The sequence below is a fragment of the Octopus bimaculoides genome, chromosome 1 (assembly GCF_046866305.1).
Source record: "Octopus bimaculoides isolate indiv1 chromosome 1, ASM4686630v1, whole genome shotgun sequence".
NCBI classification, from domain to species: domain Eukaryota; kingdom Metazoa; phylum Mollusca; class Cephalopoda; order Octopoda; family Octopodidae; genus Octopus; species Octopus bimaculoides.
The window spans coordinates 67,175,707-67,200,738 of record NC_142928.1 but is presented as its reverse complement, the minus strand read 5'-3'; the positions used below and the strand labels follow the sequence as shown (position 1 = coordinate 67,200,738).

Genomic DNA, 25,032 nt, shown 5'->3' with positions numbered 1-25,032 from the left:
AAGTTCATAAGATGATCATTTATTTCTTTGTCATCTCTTTTCTGATATATATATATAAGCAAGGAGGAAAAGTATAATTCCTTCTTTGAAATATTATGTTAGTGAATGACCCCTGGCCCTAGGGATATACTTCACAACCCCAACATGATTGCTATAGAATATTTGTAGAAGAATACAAATATGATTTTCTATCGTTTTCTTTTGGTTATTTTTTTACAAGACATCATCTCATCAACTAAATACAGACAAGTTCACTGCACCTGCCTACAACCACAGAATGGAAAGAGGCTGAGTAACTACTACAAAGCACTTTGTCCAAGTCTCTAACAATCACTGACCTTGACTGGGGCTTTATTGTAGCAACACTTAAGATGAAAAGCAAAACTGACTTTAGTGGGAATTGAACCTAGAATGGAAAGAGTTAAAACTCCAAAGCATTTTGTTTAATGCTCTAATAATTATCAGTTTGCTCCCTTAAAACATAATTACAATATATTGCTCTCAAATTTTGGGGGAGGGGGTAAGTTGATTATATCGACCCCAGTGCTCTACTGGTACTCATTTTATCAACCCGCAAAAGAGATAAAAGGCAAAGTCAACCTCAGTGGAATTTGAAAATAATTACAATATATTAAAATAGCTTAAATATTTGGCACACAAATAAACATTCACCAACACACAAAGGGGGTCAGAAACCACCACCTAAGTAGAATCAAGGCCTCTAAAGCTTCAATCACCTTCTGTTTTGATCATCGTTTGCCAACTGAATCTTACACAGTTGCCCATGAACATCTTCAATCTTAACCAATCCCCCAAAGTCTCTCACATCCACTAGATAATGCCTCTTCAAAGATGTTAAAGGTTGACATAAATTCCTTTATCTTCTCTTGGACCTGTATGGTATTTTTCCCATCAGATCCATTTTTTATATTAGATAACTTATGAAGTTCAAGTTCTCCTAAGAGTTGAAAAAGTTTTCATGCAGGGCTTCCAGTACTTTACTTGGCTTCAGTTTAAGCTTAGACAAAAACAACAGTAACAGTAAATATCAAGGAAAAACAACAAGGAAAACAAAACCTATTATTTTTTTTTTTTTTTAATTTACTATCTTGATGCCAATCTGCCTGAGACCACCCTTTGCCCTGATACAAACTTTCAGTTTAAAAGTGAACTAAATTAAAACCATCCATCAAAATTTTATGTTAATCTATTTCTAAACACCAACTTAATAACAGAAAATTTATTTTATTAAATTCTTCATTATTTGCAAAATTAATTGAAATGAAGATAGAGTATTTCAATGGAAATATGGTAACAGAAAGATTAAGTAAAGGAGACCTGCAGCAACTGCAGTGACAGTATAGAAATTGCAAAGTGACGAGTGACTACCCATGTTGTACAGAGTGAGCCAAAAGTAAATATAAATCAAAACTGGGTAGATAAGCTGTGTATACTGGAAACTATAGTTCTACAATGATATCAGTACAGAAAACAGATCACACAACTTACACAAGTTACACACCTCAAACAGTTTTCAAAAGTGAGAGTTTCAATAGTAAGAGATATTCTTGTACATACAAAGAGATAAAGTTCAAATGCCCAGACATTATTGTTAAAGATCATATAGAAAATATGCGCCTGTTTATAGATGTTTCAATCCTGGCAGATGAAAATAACTCTTTGAACAAACTGGTAAAACTTTCAATGTATGGAGAGGAAAAAAAAAAGAGAAAACTAAGAAATATATACAAAGTGAGTGGTAGATTGAAAACCTAAAAGCAATGGGTTATCTCCACTGGTGATAAAGAAATTAAGTATATTTTTAAAAAATACATTAGTTTACAAGATAATGAGATTGACAAGATTACACAACAATATCCTAAAAAAAAATTTTTTTTTAAGTATAAAGCATACTTAGTCACAGAACATGTCTTTCATGATATTATTGTAAAATAAACAATACAAACATAAATAAAAACATTAAGATAGCTAATATGATAACTAAGTAAAAAAAATATCAAAGTCTAAAGAAACTGGTGGAGGTCTCTATCAGCAAAAATTATACAGTGAAGCTTGTGAGTTTGGATAAGATTGTATGTTGTAGAGAAGTGGAATCAGATGTTTCAAAGCTGACCACTTGTCTGAGAGAGAACAAAAAAATTTCTTATTTTCATCTCCCAGACAAAGGGTCAGTTATTAAACATTAGATTTCTCTTCTCCTAATGGCATAACCAACTTACCTAAACTCACTAACTTCACATAGTAATTGTATATCTTTCACCCTGTTATTATCAATACTAGAATGGGTTTATAGAAACACATACACATGATTTTCTGAAATGTTTGATTCAGCCATAAGGAATGATCTGAGATAATTGTTATTGTTGAAAATATATATTTTGGTCATCTACTTCCCTCTAATATTAGGTTCTCTGTTAATGACTAAAACACTGGAAAACATATGAAATCAACAAGGGATGATAAAGGTGTTGGTAATTGAGGTGGTGGTAATGAGTTTGCATATGGGGCATACTGAAATTGTTTCAATGAACACCACCACCAACAACAACAACAGCAACAATGACACAAAAATTCAATGTCTTCCAGCATGATGGCAAGTTACAATGAACCTGAAATTAGAGCTAAGTAGATGACCAGAAAATAGATTTTCCACTCCAAAAAATTATCCTAAAGCATTTCTTTAAGTTAAATTAATTATTTTGTATATTTCTGTAGATCCACCCTGTTATTAATGAATACAGGGTGAAAATAAACAATTATCATTTCTTAGACCCATAATCACCTTTCGTGAACATCTGTATTTGTGATATTTATTTTGTAATGCGAAATGATTGTAATATTAATAGCAGGGTTGAAAATAAGTGATTATATGATTCACATGTAACAAAATAGGAACAAAAACTGTGCTCAGTAGCAGAACAGTAAAAGTAGGAAATGTGACTGAAACAATAATAATAATTTCTTAGAGTGGAAGAAATACAACTTTGTATAGGAAGAATTTAATTTACAGAATTCGTCCAAATTAAGATGATTCAGTTTACTAAACCTGTCTCAATAAACTGCATACCCACAGGTGTCTAGTTGTGTCTACTTCATAGATCTTGATGAGATCAAGTAATGGATTTCTTGCTTCACATGTCTTTGGAGGTACAAAGCCAGCAGATGAATTTTTTTTAGTAGAAGAAATCACAACAGCAACACCACTTGTATCCCGTAATATTCAAAGAATATGTAAACACGTGTTTGCACACACACACACACACACACACACACACACACACACACACACACACACACACGTAGCGGAGGCATGGGTGCTGAATACAGTTAACATGTGAAAACTAGAAGACTGCCATGCTCCAGTGAAAGTGTAATGTTAGTGTGCATGTATGGCAAAATACATATGCACAGAAGGGGAATCAGATGCAGTGTGCAAGAGAGAAGGCTGCATTCATATGGGCATGTAATATATATATATATATATATATATATATATATATATATATATATATATATATATATAGATATGCAGGGCAGGGAATCGTCAATTATATATATATATATATATATATATATTTATATATATATATGTGTGTGTGTGTGCATGAAAGCAGCTGTAAGAAGTTCCAACTACTAAATGTGGATGGAATCTTTAGTAAAAGGGATCCAAGAAAACAGGGACAAAGTAGTGAAGACTATTAACAAGATGTTGAGCCTCATGGAAGAAATAATTAAGGGCCAGATGATTTAGCAATTTTCTGCGCATGAGAAGACCCAGCCACCATGGCAAAATAGTGGTACTGAAAGCATTATGTTTATGTCTATACATGCAAGGAGCCTCACCTCCACACCAACACAGTTCTTGTCAGAATTTTTCCACCCTCCCCTCTTCCTATTACTCATCCCTCCATCACTCTTCTAACTCTACAACATTATTCGACTGTTGCTATTATACAAGAGTAGAACTACATATTCCATCCCCTTCTGTGTTACAAGTTATCCCTCTCCTTGGAAACACTTCCCTATGCCATTCATCCCACAGTCTCAATATCATCTCTTCCCACAGTAATTCCCAATGATTACCCTTTCTGTGTCACCAGCTACTGCTCCCTTTTGGATGCAGCAACTTATTACCACTGACCACACTTCCATCCTTGCTCACCAATCACTACATTAACCCCTCCTTCTATCTCTAACCACCTGTCACTCTCATTTCCCATTTTTGTAAACTTACACCTCCTATCCTTATCAATCTTCCATCCCTATTCTCTCTTTTATTCACCTTCTTGCACCTTCAGGGTATAACACTGCCACCACATCACCATCTTTATCTCTCTAGACACATCCACCTACCTTTATATAAAATGGAATAACCATGTATTTCCTCTACATCAGTCAACACCTAGTATATAAAGCTATCATTTTTCTTTTCTACTAAAACCCTTCAGATGAGGTGGGGGTGTTGTAAATTACTTGGTAATCTCACTAGTGCTGGAGCCACGAAAAAAAGTACTTAGTATACTCTGTAAAATGAGTGTCATTAAGAAGAGCATTCAGCCCTTGAAACCATGACAAAGTAGACATTGGAGCTCAATGCAGTCCTCCAACCAGTCAGATCCTGTCAAACCATTCAACTCACATCAGCATGGAAGTCGTGGAATGATGGCAATGATGTTGATGATAATGATAATGAGGAGGAGAAGGTAGAAGAGGAGGATATACATGATGGTCTTCAGGTAGAGCTGTAAAATCTTGCCTCAAAAAACACCTCCCCCAAAGTCATGCCAGCATTGAAGAAAAAAAAAGACATAAAACGAACAACAAATGAGTGAAATATGATAATAATTGACAAACCAATATTGTTTCAGTCTCATTAGATCTCCTCAGCTAAGCATATTCAGTTCAGTTGGTTAGACTCAGTATATACATAGATAAAGGGAATGTAATGACATGAATTTCCCATCAGCATCATCTTTATTTTCCAAACATTTTGATCAATTGATACTGCTGGAATCATTTTGAACACCACTAAAGGGAGTTTTTGTCAACTAATCACATGGATAATGTCGGTTAATCAAAGTTTATTAACATTCTATATCATAACAGTGAGGTCCTACCATTAAGATATAACTACATAGACAGGTAAAACAGAACCATGGATGGACAGATTAGAAGAAAATAGACAGAAGAAAGGAAGAAGGTAGGCATAGGTTAGTAGTAAGAGAAAGAGAGGATCAGACAGGTAAAAAGACAGAGTGAGTGATAAGAGTGAAAGTATAAGACATGGAAAGAAAAGGAAGAGAGCAAACAACGTAGAGACAGAAGAGAGAGGGAGAGAACAGGAGCCATAATGAGAAAACAGGAGAGAGAGAGAGAGAGAGAGAGAGAGAGAGAGAGAGAGAGAGAGAGAGAGAGACTATGAAAGACAGTGGTAGGAGGTAGTAAAGAAAAGTATTAGATGTACAGAGGAGGAAAAGGAGGAGTTGAAAAATCAAGATGGGAAAAGCTGGAGAGAGAGACAAGAGAGAGACAAGAAACAAAAGACTGATAAGGAGAAATGATGGATGAGTGAGAGAGAAAGTGATTTACAGAAAAGTATAATGAGGTGTAGTGAAAGATGTAGAGAGAGAAATAAGAAGAAAATAGAGAGAGAGAGAGAGAGAGAGAAATGGTAAGAAGAAATAATAGATGAGAGATAAAGAATGATACACATAATTAAATGCTGAGAGGGTGAGATGTGCAACAAATTAAGAGGTACTTGTACAGAGGAGAATGATGCAGGAGAGCAAGGACTACAGAGAAATAGAGAGAAAGGAGAGAACAATGAACAGAGATGTTCATTGTAATGAGAACCTGTCAGAGATTGAAGAGGGAAAAAGGTATAGATAAATTTATACAATGAGAGTGGGGGGTAGGGGAGTAGGGGGTAGGGGGAGTAGGGGGATGGAGAGAGTAGGGGAGAGGGGAAAGTAGGGGAGGAAGGGAGTAGGGTAGGGGAGAGAGTAGGGGGAGAGTAGGGAGAGAGTAGGGGGAGAGAGTAGGGGGGAGAGAGTAGGGGGAGAGAGTAGGGGGGAGAGAGTAAGAGGGAGAGAGTAGGGGGGAGAGAGTAAGAGGGAGAGAGTAGGGGGAAAGAGAGAAAGGCATAATAGAAATGAAGTGGCTATGTGGATATAAGATTGGACAAACATCTTATAGGTCTTATAGATTCTGAGTTCCAATCATCTTATAGGGTATTTGGGCAGTACATTTAATTCTGGCACTATTTTTGTTTGCCACACTGTTGAGAAGTACTATGAAACCTGGGAGTGTTACTGGCAAATAAATTAGCAACCTATCCATGGAGAGATTTTATCTCACAGCTGCTTAATTGTTTGGAAAGCTAAACTCTCGCTAAAATGTCAGATATTTTTATAATTTGTCTTATTTATTTATTTAAGACAAGCTGAGTAAATGAATGAGAGAAAAACAGAGATAGAGTGAGAGGTAATAAAGACCCCCCCCCCTTTGGTCATGAATGACCATGGGGTTGCACCTAGAAAGTTCCCCCCTGAGGCACAAGTCCAGGTTTAGGTTGTTTATGGAAGACCAGTAGTCGCCTATGCATACCAGCCTCCTCCTCTCCACGCCACCAGTGTTATATCCAAGGGAAAAGCAAAGGCCAATACAGCTTGGCACCAATGATGTTGCAACTCATTTCTACAGCTGAGTAAACTGGGGCAACATTTAATAAAGTGTCTTGCTCAAGAACACAACACAGAGCCCAGACCAAGAATCAAACTCACGACCTCATGATTGTGAGCCTGATGCTCTAACCACTGAGCCATGCACATTCACAAGAGGTAATAGAAGAGAGAGGAAACAAGAATGAAATCCTCTAGCTAACTGCAATAGATCAGGCATACCTTTTTTTAACCCTTCTGCGAGCATATTCCTAATAAAATACACTGTCTATATGTTTCAATTAAGATTTTTTCTTTTTCTATTTCTTGTTTTTATTATCATGATACTGAGGGATTTAATAAAATAGCAAACTCCTCTAGCATTAAGTTGACAGTTTAAAACAGAACTCAATAAAAAAAAATTGTTCTTACATAAAATTATGACAGAAAGGTTGAAATTATTTTTCAAATATAATCACTTCAGGGGCAGAAGTCTAAAGCAAATTGATATCAGAATGGTAAGGTTAACATCATGACTCATGATACAAGAGGAATCTCAATTCAATTCAAATATTCCGTGTAGTATTTGCAGTATGAGAGAGATGAAAAGTAATAATAATAATAATAATAATAATAATAATAATAATATATATATATATATATATATATATATATATATATATATATATATATATATATATATATATATATATATATATTCATATAGATATAGATATCTGGATGATGACAGGTGAGTTCTGACAGGCAGGACCTTATTTCATTTTATGAATTTGATTAAGTGGGTTTTGTTTTCGTCATCCATTTTGCTAACACAAGCCATCACTACTAACCTTCAATTCTAGGGATGATTCCTCCATTCCCATATTTTTTGCTTCCTTATTATTATTATTATAATGAATGATATATAGTGCAGATGCTGTTTAGTCATAAATTCAAAAATTTTACAGCAACACATAACTCAACTCAATTTGAGCAGAAATATTCGTGCTAGGAATAGCAGCCCAGTCCCACTCAAACTATTTTTGCATTCTTAAAAAAAAGAAGGGGTGTATTAAATAATAGAGCTTTTGATATTATATGTATAGTAGGGGAGAGGGGAACCTGGCAGTTGCAAATGGAACTCCTTTAATGACAGATTTGCATAATCAGGTTCTACCTGGAGTTGAACAACAACGTTGATAATAATTCTGCTTCACAGACATGAAGCAGATTTGTTTGTGTGTGTGTGTGCGTGTGTGTGTGTGCGTGTGTGTGTGTGTTATAACACTGGTAGACAGAAACATATAGCAGTATGTCATGAAACTTTAAAATTAGTAAATAAATATTAATTTTTGGCAAAATCTTGTGCAACAATAGCAATGCAGGGTAAATTCTGTTGGCCATAGTTATTGTGTGGAACACCAGGCTATATCAGATGTCATAGGAGACTTTGGTACCTTAACAGATGATGAAGACTATTCAACTACATTGATGTCATTCTCAAAAACACACAACATGAGAACATTGAGAACCTACCAAAGCTAATGGAGTACAAAGAGATTCTGGCCAAGACATGTTAAAACACATCTCAATTACAGACACTTGAAGAAGAAAGTAAAGGAGGATACCAATCTCCCTTCAGTAGCTGTTGCCTGAATTCTGTAGTGATTCTGCTATGAGGGCCAGGTCATCAGCATAGAGGAGCTCCCAGGGGCAACCTGTCTTGAATTCCTCTGTTATTGCCTGGAGGACTATGATGAATAAAGAGGGGGCTGAGGGCTGATATGTGGTGGACCCCTACTTCTACCCAGAAGTCTTCACTATACTCATTTCCAAACCCTACTAACAGCATCTCTCTATAGGGCCTGTACAGCCCTTATTAACTATTCGTCAGGTAATGGTGGTGGGAGGAGAGAGATATCCGGTGTAGATGGTGGAAAAACAGTTATCCAGTATTAGTGGTGGGGCGGGAGAGAGAGGACGCACCACAAACAAAGTTTAGTTCGGGGACATGGTACGAGGGACGAAAATAATGGTAATAATAATGAATTTAAACAGGTCGAGAAATGAGTAATTATCTTAATGAAATTACATGAGAGATAAAATTATATTTTGAGGGGACAGTTTAAATGGTTAGCTTATGAAAACTAGCTGTTAGTAAGTAATACATTTAAAGTGTTAATGGCGAATGAATGTACAAAAGATAGAAAAAAACGAGTGAATCTTAACTTAGCAATGTATCATAATTATATATATACATATATATATATATATATGATTATAATAATAAGGGCTCTCCAAGTAGGACCACATGTGATCCTACTCAAAAGAGCCCTTAAAATAATTATATATATATATATATATATATATATAAAATTATATGTACTCGTATTAAAAATTACTTATACATGCTCATTACTTCATAAAATCTTAAGATTTTATCCTTAATTATTAAGTATATATATATATATATACATATATATATATATATATATATATATATATATATATATATATATATATATATGTATGTAAGGATTTACTTTTCGTAATAAGATAAAAACCAAGGTCACTCTCTATTTCCTATCTTATCTAAATTAACTATTGCTTAACCATCTTCTCACACCATCTCCGATGAAGGGATATAATAAATATCCTGGAAACAGCTGTAATACCTATTTATAAATGTTCTAAAATATGTATAGCCTTGGTTTTTATCTTATTACGAAAAGTAAATCCTTATATTCATATGCTGATATATGACCTATGTTGGACCCCTTATTCGCATAATCACCGAACCTGAACCTTAACTATGGTCTATTCATTGCACTTACTCAGCATTACCTGAAATCTCTGGGTCTAATTGACACCACTACTGCTCATAATTATATATATATATATATATATATATATATATATATATATATATATATATATATATATCTTCCATGTTACATTAAAAAGTGGTGCATGCTACCAGGATTTTCAACCCAAGTCAAATATAACAAACTACGAGAAATCTTTGTTAGAGTATCCATATAAGTGGAGTTAGGTCCAGCTAGTTTGTGCTGATATTGAATCATACAATGAAATCAAACCAAATGTAATAAAGAAGTCAAACCAAATAGTGATAGTTAGAAGTCATTTAATATGTATATTTCAGGTTTGCATGTATGTATGTATGTAGCCATGCATGTGTATATATATGTATGCAAGTATTTACAAAATGTTATTAGACTGTATAAGCAGTAATTTGACACAAGAATAATTTACAGGCTCACTGACTGGATTTGAACCAATTATTGCAGTTGTTTAGCCATAGGTCAAACCTGAGAGAGTAGACTTTAATATATTCAGAGAATCCAATACCACATTATCCAAAGTGTCCTTTCTTAAGACAGTAGGTTGTGATTTGACCCTTTAGCATTCAGATTTCTCTATCAAATGAATTCCTTATTTCAGCATTCAGATTAACTCTGTCAAATGTAATGTTTATTTAATCACATTGTTTTGAATAAATTATTCATTATCTCATAGCTTTGAGATTTCAATGATGTGACTGTATATTTTTAAAATGACATTGTAGAGGAAGTGTGAGAGGATGGATCTGGTCAGTTTGAGCATAAAACAAGTAGAATATTTGGGCCAGATATGACTGGTTTAAATGCTAAAGGGTTAAAGGAAATTTGGCTGCTGCAGAGAACCTCCCTTATGGGATTATAATGAAACACCTCATTTTATGGGCAAGGAGGAAAGGCAAAGGTGTATTGTAATGCTACATTTGTTTCCCCATGCAATCTGTTTCCATATAGCTGAAAACTTTTCCAGTGACTTGTGAAAGAAATAAAGCATTATGAACTGAAGAAGTGTGAAAATTGTCTCAATACTCAGCTTTTAATAGAATTGGTGCGTACTTGGCAATTCATCACAGAATTTGGGCCATGTGCAGCAACCAATTCCACTGCTGTTTTAGTGGGTATGTGTATTTTGTGTTTGCCTGTATCAGAAAGGAGAGGTGATAATGTGTGTATGTGTATGTATATGTGAGTAAGAGTAATGTGTGTGTGTGTGTGTGTGCGTGCGAGAGAGAGAGAGAGAGAGAGTACACAAATTGCACAGTCATCATTTAAAGTGTCAAACAGACAAATAGAACTAGACTAATTCAAACCAATTAGTTTATTTTATTTCATTTCATTTTATTTAGACATAACACCTCAATTTTGTTCGCAATCACAGTGAATGTAACCAAACTTCTGAGAATGGCGAAGGTGGACAGAACGAAAGCAAAGCAAGCACAACAACAGGCCAAGACAGACAAATGAATCAGACGGCAGCAAATAAGACCAACTCCTCTACTGCTATTTAAAGGCTATTAAGTTCAAAGACACCTTACAGCTGTTACTGTAATTGATAATAATATGCCAACATATTATTACTAAACATTCCTTTGAGAGTAAGAGAGAGAGGTGAGAAAAAGAATTGAGTTGAAAAATAAAATAAATATATAATACATACATATGTAAAAAAAAATAGTAAAGAGGACAGAGTGAGGAAGAAGGAGAGAAGATGGAGAGAGGAGGAGAGAAGATGGAGAGAGGAGGAGAGAAGATGGAGAGAGGAGGAGAGAAGATGGAGAGAGGAGGAGAGAAGATGGAGAGAGGAGGAGAGAAGAGTAAAACTAATCTTCAATTCTGGATACAATCACTGTGAGAAAAACTAAAATCAATATGAGCAATAGAAGCACAATGAGGGCAAGTAGCAGAGGTAAAGTAAGGAAAGATCAAAAAACATTCTAATCACAAAACTGCATCAGATTTAGAATCATTCTTCAAATCATCACCCATTAACAGAGGAGGGGGTAGGATGGGGGGGGGGACAAAGGATGGGGGGGGATCAAAGAAGGAAGAAAAAGAAAGAAAAAGTTGCCCTGCATTTTAATGTGGATGTAAATGTGTACATTTGCAAACAAAGACACACAGACATTTGAAGTCCCAGAAAGTATGTGTGTATACATGTGTATATATGCATATCTGCATGTATGTGTGTGTGTCTGTGTAAAAACACACATGCATACATACATTATGAATGCATATATATGTATATATTTATATATGTATATATATACACACATACACCTACATTTACATATATACCTGTATGTATGTATGTGTGTGTATGTATATATATATATATATATATATATATATATATATATATATATATAGAATGTATATATGTATGCATGCATGCATATAAAATACTTTGATACTTAAATAGGAAAATATCATTGGTTTCTAATAGAATGTGTTGGCATGTATGTGTGCAAGCTCATGTGCATGTGCATGCTTGTGTGTGTGCTCATGTGTGTATGTGCCCATGTTCATTCTTATATATACATGTTTCCATGAATGTGTGTGTGTGTGTGTGTGTGTGTGTGTGTGTGTGTGTGTGTGTGGTATAGTGTATGCATGTGTGAGAGACAGACAGGCAGAGGGGAAAAAGAGAATAGAAAGAGAAAGAAAGAGAATGAAAATGTACAAGTTGCCAAAAAACAAAGTTAAGTTCCATTTTGTATTTCAATCAATACTTAAAGATTCTGAGTTCAAATTACACTGAGGTGGGGTGGGGGAGTAGAGGGGAGAGTTTATCTGTGTCTTCCCATTCAATGAGAAACTATAAAGAACTAAGTACCATAAGCTCACACCAAAACATATTGCATGTCTAGTGTATGCGATATGTAAAAACGTATCCAGTATTATCGGATGAGTGATATTGTATCTTGAGCAAGGTAGAATGCCAGTGAAAAAGAATGGAGATAAAAAAAAATTTTTTAAAGACATGAAGTTTAAATTGGTCTACATTGTTTGATATTGGCTTTGTTTATATAACTCAATAGTGCTTCTTTGTTGGGTCCAACCCAAATTGAATATCCACAGAAATAGTTTAAGATAGCAACAAAGAGCCAGAATAACAACCCGAAACAGTAGTTCATATCCTGTCAACAGCACCGTGTTGTGTACATGAACAATATAAAGGATTCTTGACATCGGAATTCATTTAACTTTAAGTCAGTACTGCAGACAGTATAAATGACAGCAATAGGTAGTAGGAATGCTGTGGAATTGGTGAGTGTTGCAATGCCCGGCAGTTCATATCCTGTCAACAATATAGTGTGCGTGTGTGTGTGTGTGTGTGTGTGTGTGTATGTGTGTGTGTGTGTGTGTGTGTGTGTGTGTGTATGATGCTGCTGTTGCTGCTGCTACTGCTGGACCATCACCACCACCACCACCACTACCATCACTACCACCACCATCATGACATTCATTTTCTATGCTGGATGGCTTGATAGGAGTTGGCAAGCTGGAGGACTGCAACAGGCTCCAGTCATCTGTTTTGCCATGGTTTCTATGATTGGATGCCCTTCCTAATGCCAACCACTTGACACCACCACCACATTGCTCTCAAATACCTTTAGTGAAGTTCATCTTGTTTTGTGTATTTGATCCAGGTCTTCTTCTTTGAAGATAGGGCAAAGCTTTTCAATGCTCTGCCATAGTAACCAGTCATTATCAGAAAGTGCAGATAAAAAAGCTTTCTCATTAGAGACATGTCACAAAATAGGATATGGGAGATGAACCTGTTAGAAAAACTTGAAATAGTTACTCAATCAGATAGTGCAAAATTCAATGATTTCTTCTCCACCAGTTCATGATAAATACCCTACCAAAAGCAAGAATTTGAGAGACCCACATCTATGGTTATTCACCACCAGCTGGACTACTTAGAACAATGTTTTTTTTTACTTCATGGTGTATTGGAGATCAATTAAAAGTTACATTTTGCACAGAAGTTTTTAAAAGACTGCTTCAACCCTTTAACATTCGGATTACTTCATCAAACATAATGTTTATTTATTCAAATCTTCTTGAATTAATCCTGCATTATCTCGTAGCTCTGAGACTTCAATGATGTGATTATCTGTTTTTGGAATGACATTGTAGGGGAGGTGTGAGAGGCCAGTTCTAGCCAATATGAACATAAAACAGGTAGAATATTTGGGCCGGATATGACCAGTTTAAATGAATGACATTGTAGGGGAGGTGTGAGAGGCCAGTTCTAGCCAATATGAACATAAAACAGGTAGAATATTTGGGCCGGATATGACCAGTTTAAATGCTAAAGGGTTAAAATTTAGGAAAAAATTATTTAAAAAAGAAACAATTGCTTAACCTTTTTGATACTAACCTGCAAGAGACCATCCCTAGATCTAAAATATAAACTCTCTGTCTTCTCTATATCTTAAAGTGATCTAAATTAGAAAATTTATTGAAACAAAGGCTGTTTATTTCAACAAAAATGTGGTGACAAAAAGGTTAACTTGTTTTATTAATTCTGAATAACACTTTTCAAGGCACTCAGGCATTAGTGTGTAGTTTCTAAAGCCTTAAATTAATTTTTTAGAACTGTTCAGTGGGCTTAGATGACATTCGCAGAAGTATATTTGAGAATTTGTTAACAGCAACATATGAAACATACTGTCTTTACCTTCATTGACCAGAAAGAACGCTTCCAAGAGCATCCACCCAGGAATTCTTAGGGATGTGTTTTTACCTTCAGTTTCATTATCATCATCGTTTTAATGGCCATTTTTTCATGCTTGTAAAGATCAAACAGAGAGATTTTGTACAACTTGATGTTCTTCTGTCACAAACCTTCATCTGTTTCCAAGCAAAGTAATATTTCTCCCATGATCAGATATGTTTTTACAGAAGATTGGAAATGAATGATACCACTTGTGAGATGGAGACAGACTATCATGTTATTTCAAAGCCAAGAGATGCAAACACACACACACAAAGGCCTTGATGAGTCTAAAGCTATTGTAGAAGACACTTGCCCAAGTTGCCACAAAGTGGGACTGAACCCAGCTATACTTCTATCTAGTTTCATAATATTAAACAGATGAGAATAAAGTCTTCTGTTATACAAGATACTAGTGTATTACAGAGAACATATTCAAATCTGATACTTATCCCCCTGATAGCTAGGTGAGATAAGCATGCTACCCAAATATGCAGCATTATGCCTATAGGAGGTTTGAACTGATGATATATCAAGTTGGCAGTTCAGTACCTTATGCATTCAGCCACATCGCTTTTACTGCTGTGTGGTACACAAGTCTTACTTGTTAATTTACACAAAGATTACAATAAAAACAACAACAAATAATGACCACAACAATAACAACAAAATGTTCCAAAATGTATATTTAAAAAAAAGTTTAGAAATCACAAGTTTTGACTTTCCAATCAAATTAAAAATCGAAAACATGCAAGAAATCGTATTTATTTTGCAAGTAAAAATTTTTCTATAGTTAAAAAACAGAAAATAGATTAAATTTAAAATATAGCATGTGTTTGTGTGTATATACATACACACATATATATATGTTTGTATATATATGACAAAAATTTAAATTTCTTGTAAATAAAATTAAAAATTATCAAAAACAAAAATTCCCAAGCACATGCCTAATTTTTTAAAGCCTAATTGTTATGTTAATTGTTAATTTAAAATTCAATACAAGGTTAGCCAAGTGTCTTTTGAGCAAAAAAAAATAAGAATTCTTCTCTGAAATGGCAGCCATGTGTAAAAAAATATCATCATCATTGTAATCATCATCACCAACATTATCATAATCATTACCATTATCATTACTATCATCCAACTAATTATGTTTAACCATTTTTTGAATTTAAACTTAAATTCTCTTCCAAATGGTCTAGAGTAGAAAGTGAAAGTAGAAATAAAATATAACAAGAAGGAAAGATCGATAATGTCATAATATGAAATGGCAGCAACAAATTTCAACTAAAATCATTCTAGGCAGAAAAAGAGTAAAATATGTTTTTTTGTAAAGATACGTGCACATCTGTGTGCATAAAACAGAAGAAATATATATAATAATAAAATACATATTATGCATGTGCATCTAAAAAAAAATGAACACATGATATGTTAATTTGCATGTATTTATTTATATTTATATATTACATGTTTCACAAATGAGAAAAAGGTATTCAACACATATTAGCATATAATTATTTACTATATGCACCTGATACCAACACAAGAGGTGCCAGCTGTGTACACGATATATATATATATATATATATATATATATATATATATACACACATACACACACAATATTTATATATGCACACAAATATATATATGTGTATGTATATGAGTGTGAGTATATACATCTATGTATACATATATGTATGTGTGTGTATGAATATATATATATATATATATATATATTACACACATATATATACATATAAATATATACACAGGGCCAAGCAGTTAAATTTAAACTACTTTTGTTGTCATGTTTCAAAGCTTGTAGGTAAGGTAAATAAAAAGCTAGAAGCATGAAACTTTCTATGCTTATTTGTCATCAACAGCTAAAATTGATTGAATATGGAAGCAGATTTAACACATCCCCTTTACTTGAAAGCATGCTGATAGCCCTGCATACTTTCCTAACAATGAATAGACTGCAGCAGTACTATGAAGTGTTGCAGTAGATGTGCTCTTAATAACACACCACCTCTAAAATGTCACAGATTCAGATCTGTTCTGGTGAGTGAAAAGCCTACATTTCTTTGGGAACAAACAGGAATTCCACCTTAAAATAAGCCTGCATATGGACTATGTGTTTGGTACAGTCTTGGACATAACCTCATCCAGATCATGTTTAATAATTTACAGCATGAGAACTTTACCAAGGATGTTCAAATATACAACTATGTTGATGTTAAAATCTGTTCCAATGAAACGAGGTGACATTACATGTCCATCAGTTGCAATGGCTTGAAACACCATCACTGAGGTTGGACCCTTGCTTTGCATGACAAGCAAAGTTCCTGCTGCATGACAACAGGAATCATGACAACTGATGACCTGGTTCAGTATGACTTCCTTTTTGTTGGTGAAAATTATCACCTTCCTTAAGCATGGGTGTGTGGCTTAGAAGTTCATTTTGCAAACACATGGTTTGGGTTCAGTCCTACTGTGTGGTACTTTGGACAAATGTCTTCTGTCTAAAGGCCTGGACCAACCAATGCCGTCTGAGTGGATTTAGTAAATGTAAAGTGTGTGAAAGTCCACAGTATATATATATATATATATCATCATCATCATCATCATTTAACATCCACCTTAAATTGCTGGCATGGGTTGGACGGTTTGACAAGAGATGGCCAGGAACAAGCCTGCACCAGACTTCTGTGTCTGATTTGGCATGGGTTTTACAGCTGGATTCCCTTTCTAACACCAACCACCCGACAGATTTTATGTATATGTGTATGTATATATATATATATATATATATATATATATATATATATATATATATATATATATATATATAGAGAGAGAGAGAGAGAGAGAGAGAGAGAGAGAGAGAGAGAGAGAGAGAGACACACACACACACACATATACGTGTGTTTGTCTTTGTGTTTGTCCCCACCCACTACTTGACAACTGGTGTTGGTTTGTTTACAATCCCATAACATATCAATTTGGCAAAAGAGACTGATAGAATAAGTACCAGACTTTAAAAATAAGTACTGGCATCAATCTGTTTGACTAAAATCCTTCAAGACAGTGCCCTAGTACGGCCACAATCCAATGACTGAAACAAGCAAAAGATAAGAGTAAAATGCTTTAGGTAAATGAGAAGCTTTAGGGCTCTCTCAACATAAATAGCTTTAGAACAGGGGTTCCCGACCGGTGTCCACATGGACCTCCAGGGGTCCACAGAAGCTCTAAGGGGGTCCACCAGTAAAAAATTGTAATTTGTGGGTCCATATATAAATTTTGTTTACTAGGAGAAGTATCTATATTTATTGAAATTTTCAAGATTTGTATTTGGAATTGTTTCATTGTAAGTTTTTACTAACCTACAAACAAATATTTTATTTCAAAAATTTACATGTGATTATATGAGGTTTACAGATGCTAAGATAGCTCTCAGGGGATCCACAAGCAAAATAAAGTTGGGAACCCCTGCTTTAGAGCATGCCATGAGAATGCTTCAATGCCTGTTAATGTGTTACTTCATGCCTAAATCATTTTCAACATCTTTAGCTAGTGCCTTCTGGCTCATATCAAGGTTTTTTGCAAGCATGGTGATGCTGGTAGGCGAATTCACTGCAATAGATTATTTTAAACCAGCCAGAAAGACATCAGTATGTTTGCCGTCACTAAGGATACCAAGAGATGAACCAAGAACATTTGAAGCTGAGCCAGAATATGGCAAACTGTTGCTTTTGAATACCTTGTATCAACAACGATATAATGAGGGTTACGTCTAATATGATTCATTTCACTAATTATATTTTGTTGCAGTGATGCCATAACTCTTATACAATCTTTTGCAAACAGTAACATAAAAAAACAAAGATAATATCTTAGACTTGTTACATGCAAAATATTAGCTCTTAATTCATGGTATTAATGAATAACATTTTTAAAACAGTCTCAATTTAGTAATCCAGTGCTTATTTATATATTCATACAGGCACACACTTTCATATATGTCTGTAGGAAAAGTGTGTGTGTGTGTGTGTGTGTGTGTGTGTGTGTGTGTGTGTGTGTGTGTGTGTGTGTGTGTGTGTGTGTGTGTGCGTGTGCGTGCGTGTGTTTTATAAAACAGAGTAAATGCACAAACGGAAACAGACACAAAATGTCAAGTTGAGAAACATATAGTAAATGCACAGAGAAACGGAAAACAGACACAGAACGTCAACCCCTCATCAGTCATCGGCCAGAGGGTCAAACGCAATTTTGTGCCTTTAATGATAATCTTACTTCCCTTCCGGTGGTGACCAGCAAGAAGGCTGCAAGGAAATGGGACCAAAATATAACAGAACAAGAACAAACAAACAATAAATAGATAAACAAGTAATACAGAAGTGGACATATGAAATAAGTAAATGTAATTCCAGACGAGAGTGTTAGTGGATGGACAAAGGGCAAAAACAAAATAAATAAACAAACAGAATATAACCTTAGAGCTAGATGAAGACAAAAGTAAAGGTAATGCTAAGAGGGAAATCCTAAAGAATTGGAAACAGAAGAGCAACAGACAGCAAAACAAGTTGAAGTGGAGACTACAGAAATTACAACCAGTTGCTTCATATAAATATACATATATATATATATATATATATATATATATATATATATATATATATATATATATATATATATATATATATATACATATATATATATATATACATATATATATATATATATATATATATATATATATATATATATATATATATATATACATATATATATATATATATATATATATATATATATATATATATATATATATATATATATATAGTATTAATAAAATAGATGGAAGGAGAAAAGATTTTATTGAGTACGACACATTTCGACCCATTCTGGGTCTCTTTGGATACATCAATAAAAAGTTTCGGTTTTACGTACCACTATATTCCTGGATTGAATGGAGGCTTATACAGAGATGACGCATTATTCTTCCTACATAAATGTAGCAAAGTACAGCACGAAAAGTACAAAAATCTCTATTTAAGTTTTTCAAAATAACAGACTCTCCATCACTATAATCAATGAATACCGTAGAGTCAACTTTTTAGATGCTACTTTTGACTTGGATACTGGTCTACACAAACCGTTCCATAAACCTAATGAGAATCTAAAATACATCAATGTTGGATCTAATCATCCACCATTAATAATTAGGGGACTCGTTAACAATATCTCCGCTAGAATATCCAGGTTATATGCAAATGGAAATATATTCAACATACACGCACCTTATTATAAATCAGCCTTAGCTAAGGCCGGATATTGTGAGAAAATTCAATATACCAGTAGTAGTAGAAATAACAACTCTTATAGCTCAACTGTTAATAATGTGATTCATTATAACAACATAACTACATAGACAGTATCAAAAACCTATACAATAGAATCACAAACCATAAAATAAGACTAATCAAACCCAGACACATTAGAATCAACCATGAATTGCACCCAGACAAACAGACCTAACCGAAAATATAAAAACTATGATGTCCTTTGGTATAACCCAATCTGAAACTCCAACATCTCATCTAAGATTGCAAAACAATTTTTCACTGCACTTGATCACTGCTTCCCTAAAAATGGAGTGTACAGCAAAATATTCAACTGTCACACTATAAATCTATCCAATATAAATTTATCAAACTTAGAGCACCAATGCATAGGATTAACAACTGTAAACTGAGGTAAAGATTAGTCAGCACCCAAAATAACCTTCTTGACATCAACCATAACTCATATGACCAACCAAAAGACAATGTTTATAACTCAAATTATACTACCAACCAACAGAGCAATAATTACAATATCCATGATAACCATCCAAAAAACAACACCAGCAACAATTCAAATAAGAAACTGAGAACACCTAGTGATAATAAAACGATAATGTTGACAACCAAAATACCGAACAGAACTAATCCTTCCAACGCTTGATGTACACAACCAATAAAATCAAACAGTTATGCTCATGCAGAGATAGATCAAATTGCCCTTTGGTCGGTTTCTCAACCTCTAACTCACACAGAAATATATATATATATATATATATATATATATATATATATATATATATAGGCACAGGCATGACTGTTAAGAAGCTTGCTTTCAAACCATGTGGTCTCAGGTTCAGTCCCACTGCACACCACCTTGGGTGGATGGATGGTTGGTTAAAATACCATTATAAGGAAGACTAATGCAATGAATTTTTTAGTATCACAAATTTTTTTTCAACCCTCATCCATAATGTTAGTGAAATAAAGATAAATAAGTGTCAGTATGATAAAATACATTATGCTGAATATTTAAGTACAACAAAACAAAAAGTAGCTGAAATTTCTTGCTAAAGTACAAAATTATTTTTGAGAGAAGAGCTCTGTAAGTCAGACACACAGTCAATACAGAATATCAACTGAGGTACAGACAATGCAATAGTTAGAAGCTCAGTTCCAAAATTATTTTTTGGTCATTGAAAGCAAGGAAAATGGGCTACTAAAGTATGGATTTTATTTAAACTGGTGAATTCTTAGCAACTTTAGAAACTATTTTGAAGATTTTTATTCATGCTCTTAAGGAATTTTCCTTAAAATACAGCAAAATTTACTCAAATTTTAAGTTGTTTTCCATGAGTGTTGTATTTTGTGAAAAAAATGGCACAAGTGGCTGTGTGGTAAGTAGCTTGCTTACCAACCACATGGTTCTGGGTTCATTCCCACTGTGTGGCACCTTGGGCAAGTGTCTTCTACTATAGCCTCGGGCCGACCAAAGCCTTGTGAGTGGATTTGGTAGACAGAAACTGAAAGAAGCCCGTCATATATATGTATATATATATATATGTATGTTTGTGTGTCTGTTTCTCCCCCCAACATCGCTTAACAACCGATGGTGGTGTGTTTGCATCCCCGTAACTTAGGGATTTGGCAAAAGAGACTGATAGAATGAGTACTAGGCTTACAAAGAATAAGTCCTGGGGTCGATTTGCTCGACTAAAGGCGGTGCTCCAGCATGGCCGCAGTCAAATGACTGAAACAAGTAAAATAGTAAAAAAAAAAAAGAGTATGGTAACATCCAAAGGTTCTCTGATTTTGTAAATTCAAGGCCTATGCTTAATTAAAGAACAGATTCCAAAATGTTGCCCTTTGCTCTTTTTACAAAAAATTGCTATTTGATAAGTGTTTCTTCAACAGCAAAGCCTGTATAGGTTTATCTAAGTTATAACATTAGAAAGAAAAAAAAACAGTATCCACCTATTACAAAGACGTGTATGTTTTGGGGATAAACTACAAAACAACATGTTTCATTAATGCGAAATCCAGGTGTATTTGGTAGTTCAGTTTTCCCTTAATTTACCAAATTGAGGTCTTCAATAAGATGCTAGAATACCAATATATATACATATATATATAGTAAATCCTAAAAAGAACTAACACAAAAAACAAAACAATGTGAGGAAGTGTACATGTAATGTATTAGCAGACGCTCAGGGAAGGAAAGAAAAATGGTTTAACGTTTCAGGCAGACGCTCTTCTTCGGAAACAGAGGAATGTCCAATAGAAGGGAAAGAAGGAAGAAAATCGCCAACGATTCACATGTGGTTACATTTTGAAATGACCAGAAGGGAATGGGTGAAGAAAAAGTTCTTTCTAAGACAGGAGAGTGTAAGAGAAGGAGGTATGTGTAGGTGTGTGTGTACATGCAAGTCTGTGTGTGTGTGTGTGTGTGTGCGTGTGTAATAGCACGTGTGTGTAATAGCACGTGTGTGCATGTGTGTGTGTGTGTGGTTTTAACTGTTTATATGTGTATGTGTGAATGAACTTTGTGTTGCTTAATGTTGTAGGAAGAATTTAGTAGCAGGAGTGGCAGTCTTTTGTGTAGTTGTGTGTCTCTTCACATGTGCGTAGGTCAGTAGGTTTTTAAGTGGCAGTCTGAAGTATGTGTGTGTGTGTGTATGTACATACATGTGTATGTATATGTTGTGTGTGTGTGTTTTGTGTGTAGTGTGTGCATGCATCTGTGTATGTGCGTTTGTGTATGTGTGGGAGGGGGTTGTGTCTGTGGAGTATATGTACAATGCTCTGTGTGTGTGTGTGTATATGCCCATGTATGTGTAATTGTGTGTGTATATGAGTGTGTGTTGTGTGTGGGAGATATGTGCATGTGTATGTGTGTGTGCATGTGAGTGTATGTGCGTGTGTACAGGTGTGTGTATGTGTGTGCATGCGTGTGTATATGTGTGAACAAGGGGTTGTTTGTGGAGGTATATGTACGTTTTTGAGCATGCATGAATGTGCTTGTAGTTGTAAGTGTGTGTATGTGTATGTGCATGGGGTTGTATGTGTTAGGTATGTGTGCATGTGTGTGCACATATGTATGTGTGTGCATGTGTATGTATGTGCATGTATGTGTGCATGTGAAGTATATGTGCATTCCTCTGTGTGTGTGTTTATGTGCATGTGTGTGTATATGCCCATGTATGTGTAATTGTATATATATATATATATATATATATATATATATATATATATATATATGTATATATATATATATATATATATATATATATATATTTATATATATATTATATATATATATACATACATACATACATACATACATACATACATACATACATACATACATACACAACAGCTTCCGCCTACCATCTACCAAATTCACTCTTAACTCTTTAATATTTAAACCGGTCATATTTAACCCAAGTATTCTTCCTATTCTATGTTCAGACCTGGCCTCTTAGACCTACCCTATAATGTCATTCCTGAAGTAAAGAATCCCAACATTGAAATCTCAAAACTGCAAGACAGTGCATGAGATAATCAAAATAATGTGAATAAAGGCACAGGTGTGGCTGTGGTAAGAAGCTTGCTGCCCAACCACATGGTTCTGGGTTCAGTCTCACTGTCTAGCACCTTGGGCAAGTGTCTTCTACTATAGCCTCAGTCCAACCAAAGCCTTGTGAGTGGATTTGGTAGACAGAAACTGAAAGAATCTCATCATGTGTATATATGTATATATATTTATGTGTGTGTGTGTGTCTGTGTTTGTCCCCCCACTCTCCATTGCTTGACAACCGAAGCTGGTGTTTTTATGTCCCCAAAACTTAGCAGTTTGGCAAAAGAGACTGATAGAATAAGTACTAGACTTACAAAGAATAAGTCCTGGGGTTGATTTCTTCAACTAAAGGCGGTGCTCCAGTATGACCACTGTCAAGTGACTGAAACGTGTAAAAGAGTAAATAAGCATTACATTTGATAGAGTAATCTGAATGCTAAAGGGTTGAGGCATTTGTCAGCCCAGGGCTATAAGAGAAGACACTTGCCCAGCATACCACACAGTGAGACAGAACCTGAAACCATGTGGTTGCAAAGCAAGCTTCTTAACCACACAGCCATGCCTATGCCAATGTAACCAAAATACAAACTGAATGAAGCAAGAGTAAAAAGTGTGATGAATATGGTACGAGATATGGGTACTGGGTGCAAAATATTTGTGGAGGTTGAAGAGAAATTACGTATTTTTATTATCTGTTTCATATTGCAACTTGTAAACAAGTGTCATTGGAGATGTTTTTCCGAAGGGCCAATCACTGCTTCAATGCATTTCAGATGATAAGATTGACAAGGAAGTGTCTAACTTAGTACAAGTAATTTTGTTCAGAAAGCACCAGTTTTACATTTTACAGTGGATGTCAATATACTACACTCAACACAAAGCAACAAATGTAAGCACACGTAAACACAAACACACACATTTAGAGATATATAAGACTATATAAGCAAGCACTGAAAAGTGGATGTTATAACAGATATATAAGACTGTATAAGAAAGCACTGAAAAGTGGGTGTTAAAACAAAGATGATGATGATGGGGACACACGAGGTGCAGCAGAATCACAGGAAGGTTAAAGGAGAAAGTAGTGTTTGTTAATGGGAGATGCAAAGGTCAATGCCAGCACCTACCGCCCAGACTGACTCCTGTGCCTGTGGCATATAAAAAGCACCATCCAAACATGGCCAATGACAGTGCCGCCTGACTGGCTCCCATGCAGGTGGCACGTAAAAAGCACCCACTACACTCTCTGAGTGGTTCTCATTAGGAAGGGCATCCAGCCATAGAAACTTTGCCAGATCAGATTGGAGCCTGGTGCGGCCTCCTGACTTGCCAGTCTCCAGTCAAACCATCCAACCCATGCCAACATGGAAAACAGACGTTAAACAATGATGATGATGATATGATGATGATGATGATGATGATATATATATATATATATATATATATATATATATATATATATATATATATATATATATATACACACACACACACACACTCACACATATACCTCTGGTTAAGTCGTTTCAACTTACATCATTTCCAAAGATACGTCTGTCTTTCTAAAATATTAAATATTAACTACTGTATTAATTTACATCACCTGGCAAAACAGCAATAACATTCATACTATACTGTACTGTCAGTTCCAGGTTGTATCGATTGATTACGTTTGTATTCGTCTCCGGGAAATAAATAAAAAAGCAATAGAAACATGTAATCTGTATAGCTTATTAAGATTAATGTTAAAACACAGTATGCATCATTGATCACGAGCCTCATCATTTTACATTGAAGGAAAGGCAAGAGGCTTTTTCTCATTTAGATAAATGTCTTGCTTTAT

General features: G+C 34.7%; 1 protein-coding gene across 4 annotated transcripts in view; it reads right to left on the bottom strand.

Annotated features, from left to right (window-relative positions):
• LOC106870687 (EKC/KEOPS complex subunit Lage3) overlaps positions 1-25,032 on the bottom strand; it is a 215,126-nt gene that overhangs the window by 42,757 nt on the left and 147,337 nt on the right. Inside the window, exon 4 of one of the 4 annotated variants that reach the window (XM_089352049.1) lies at positions 23,520-23,571. The exons of the other annotated variants lie outside the window; for them this stretch is intronic. Coding sequence (XP_089208175.1) covers positions 23,535-23,571 — 37 coding nt within the window. The 3' untranslated portion in view covers positions 23,520-23,534. Of the gene's footprint in view, positions 1-23,519; positions 23,572-25,032 lie in introns of those variants that run through there. 4 annotated transcript variants of the gene reach the window in all.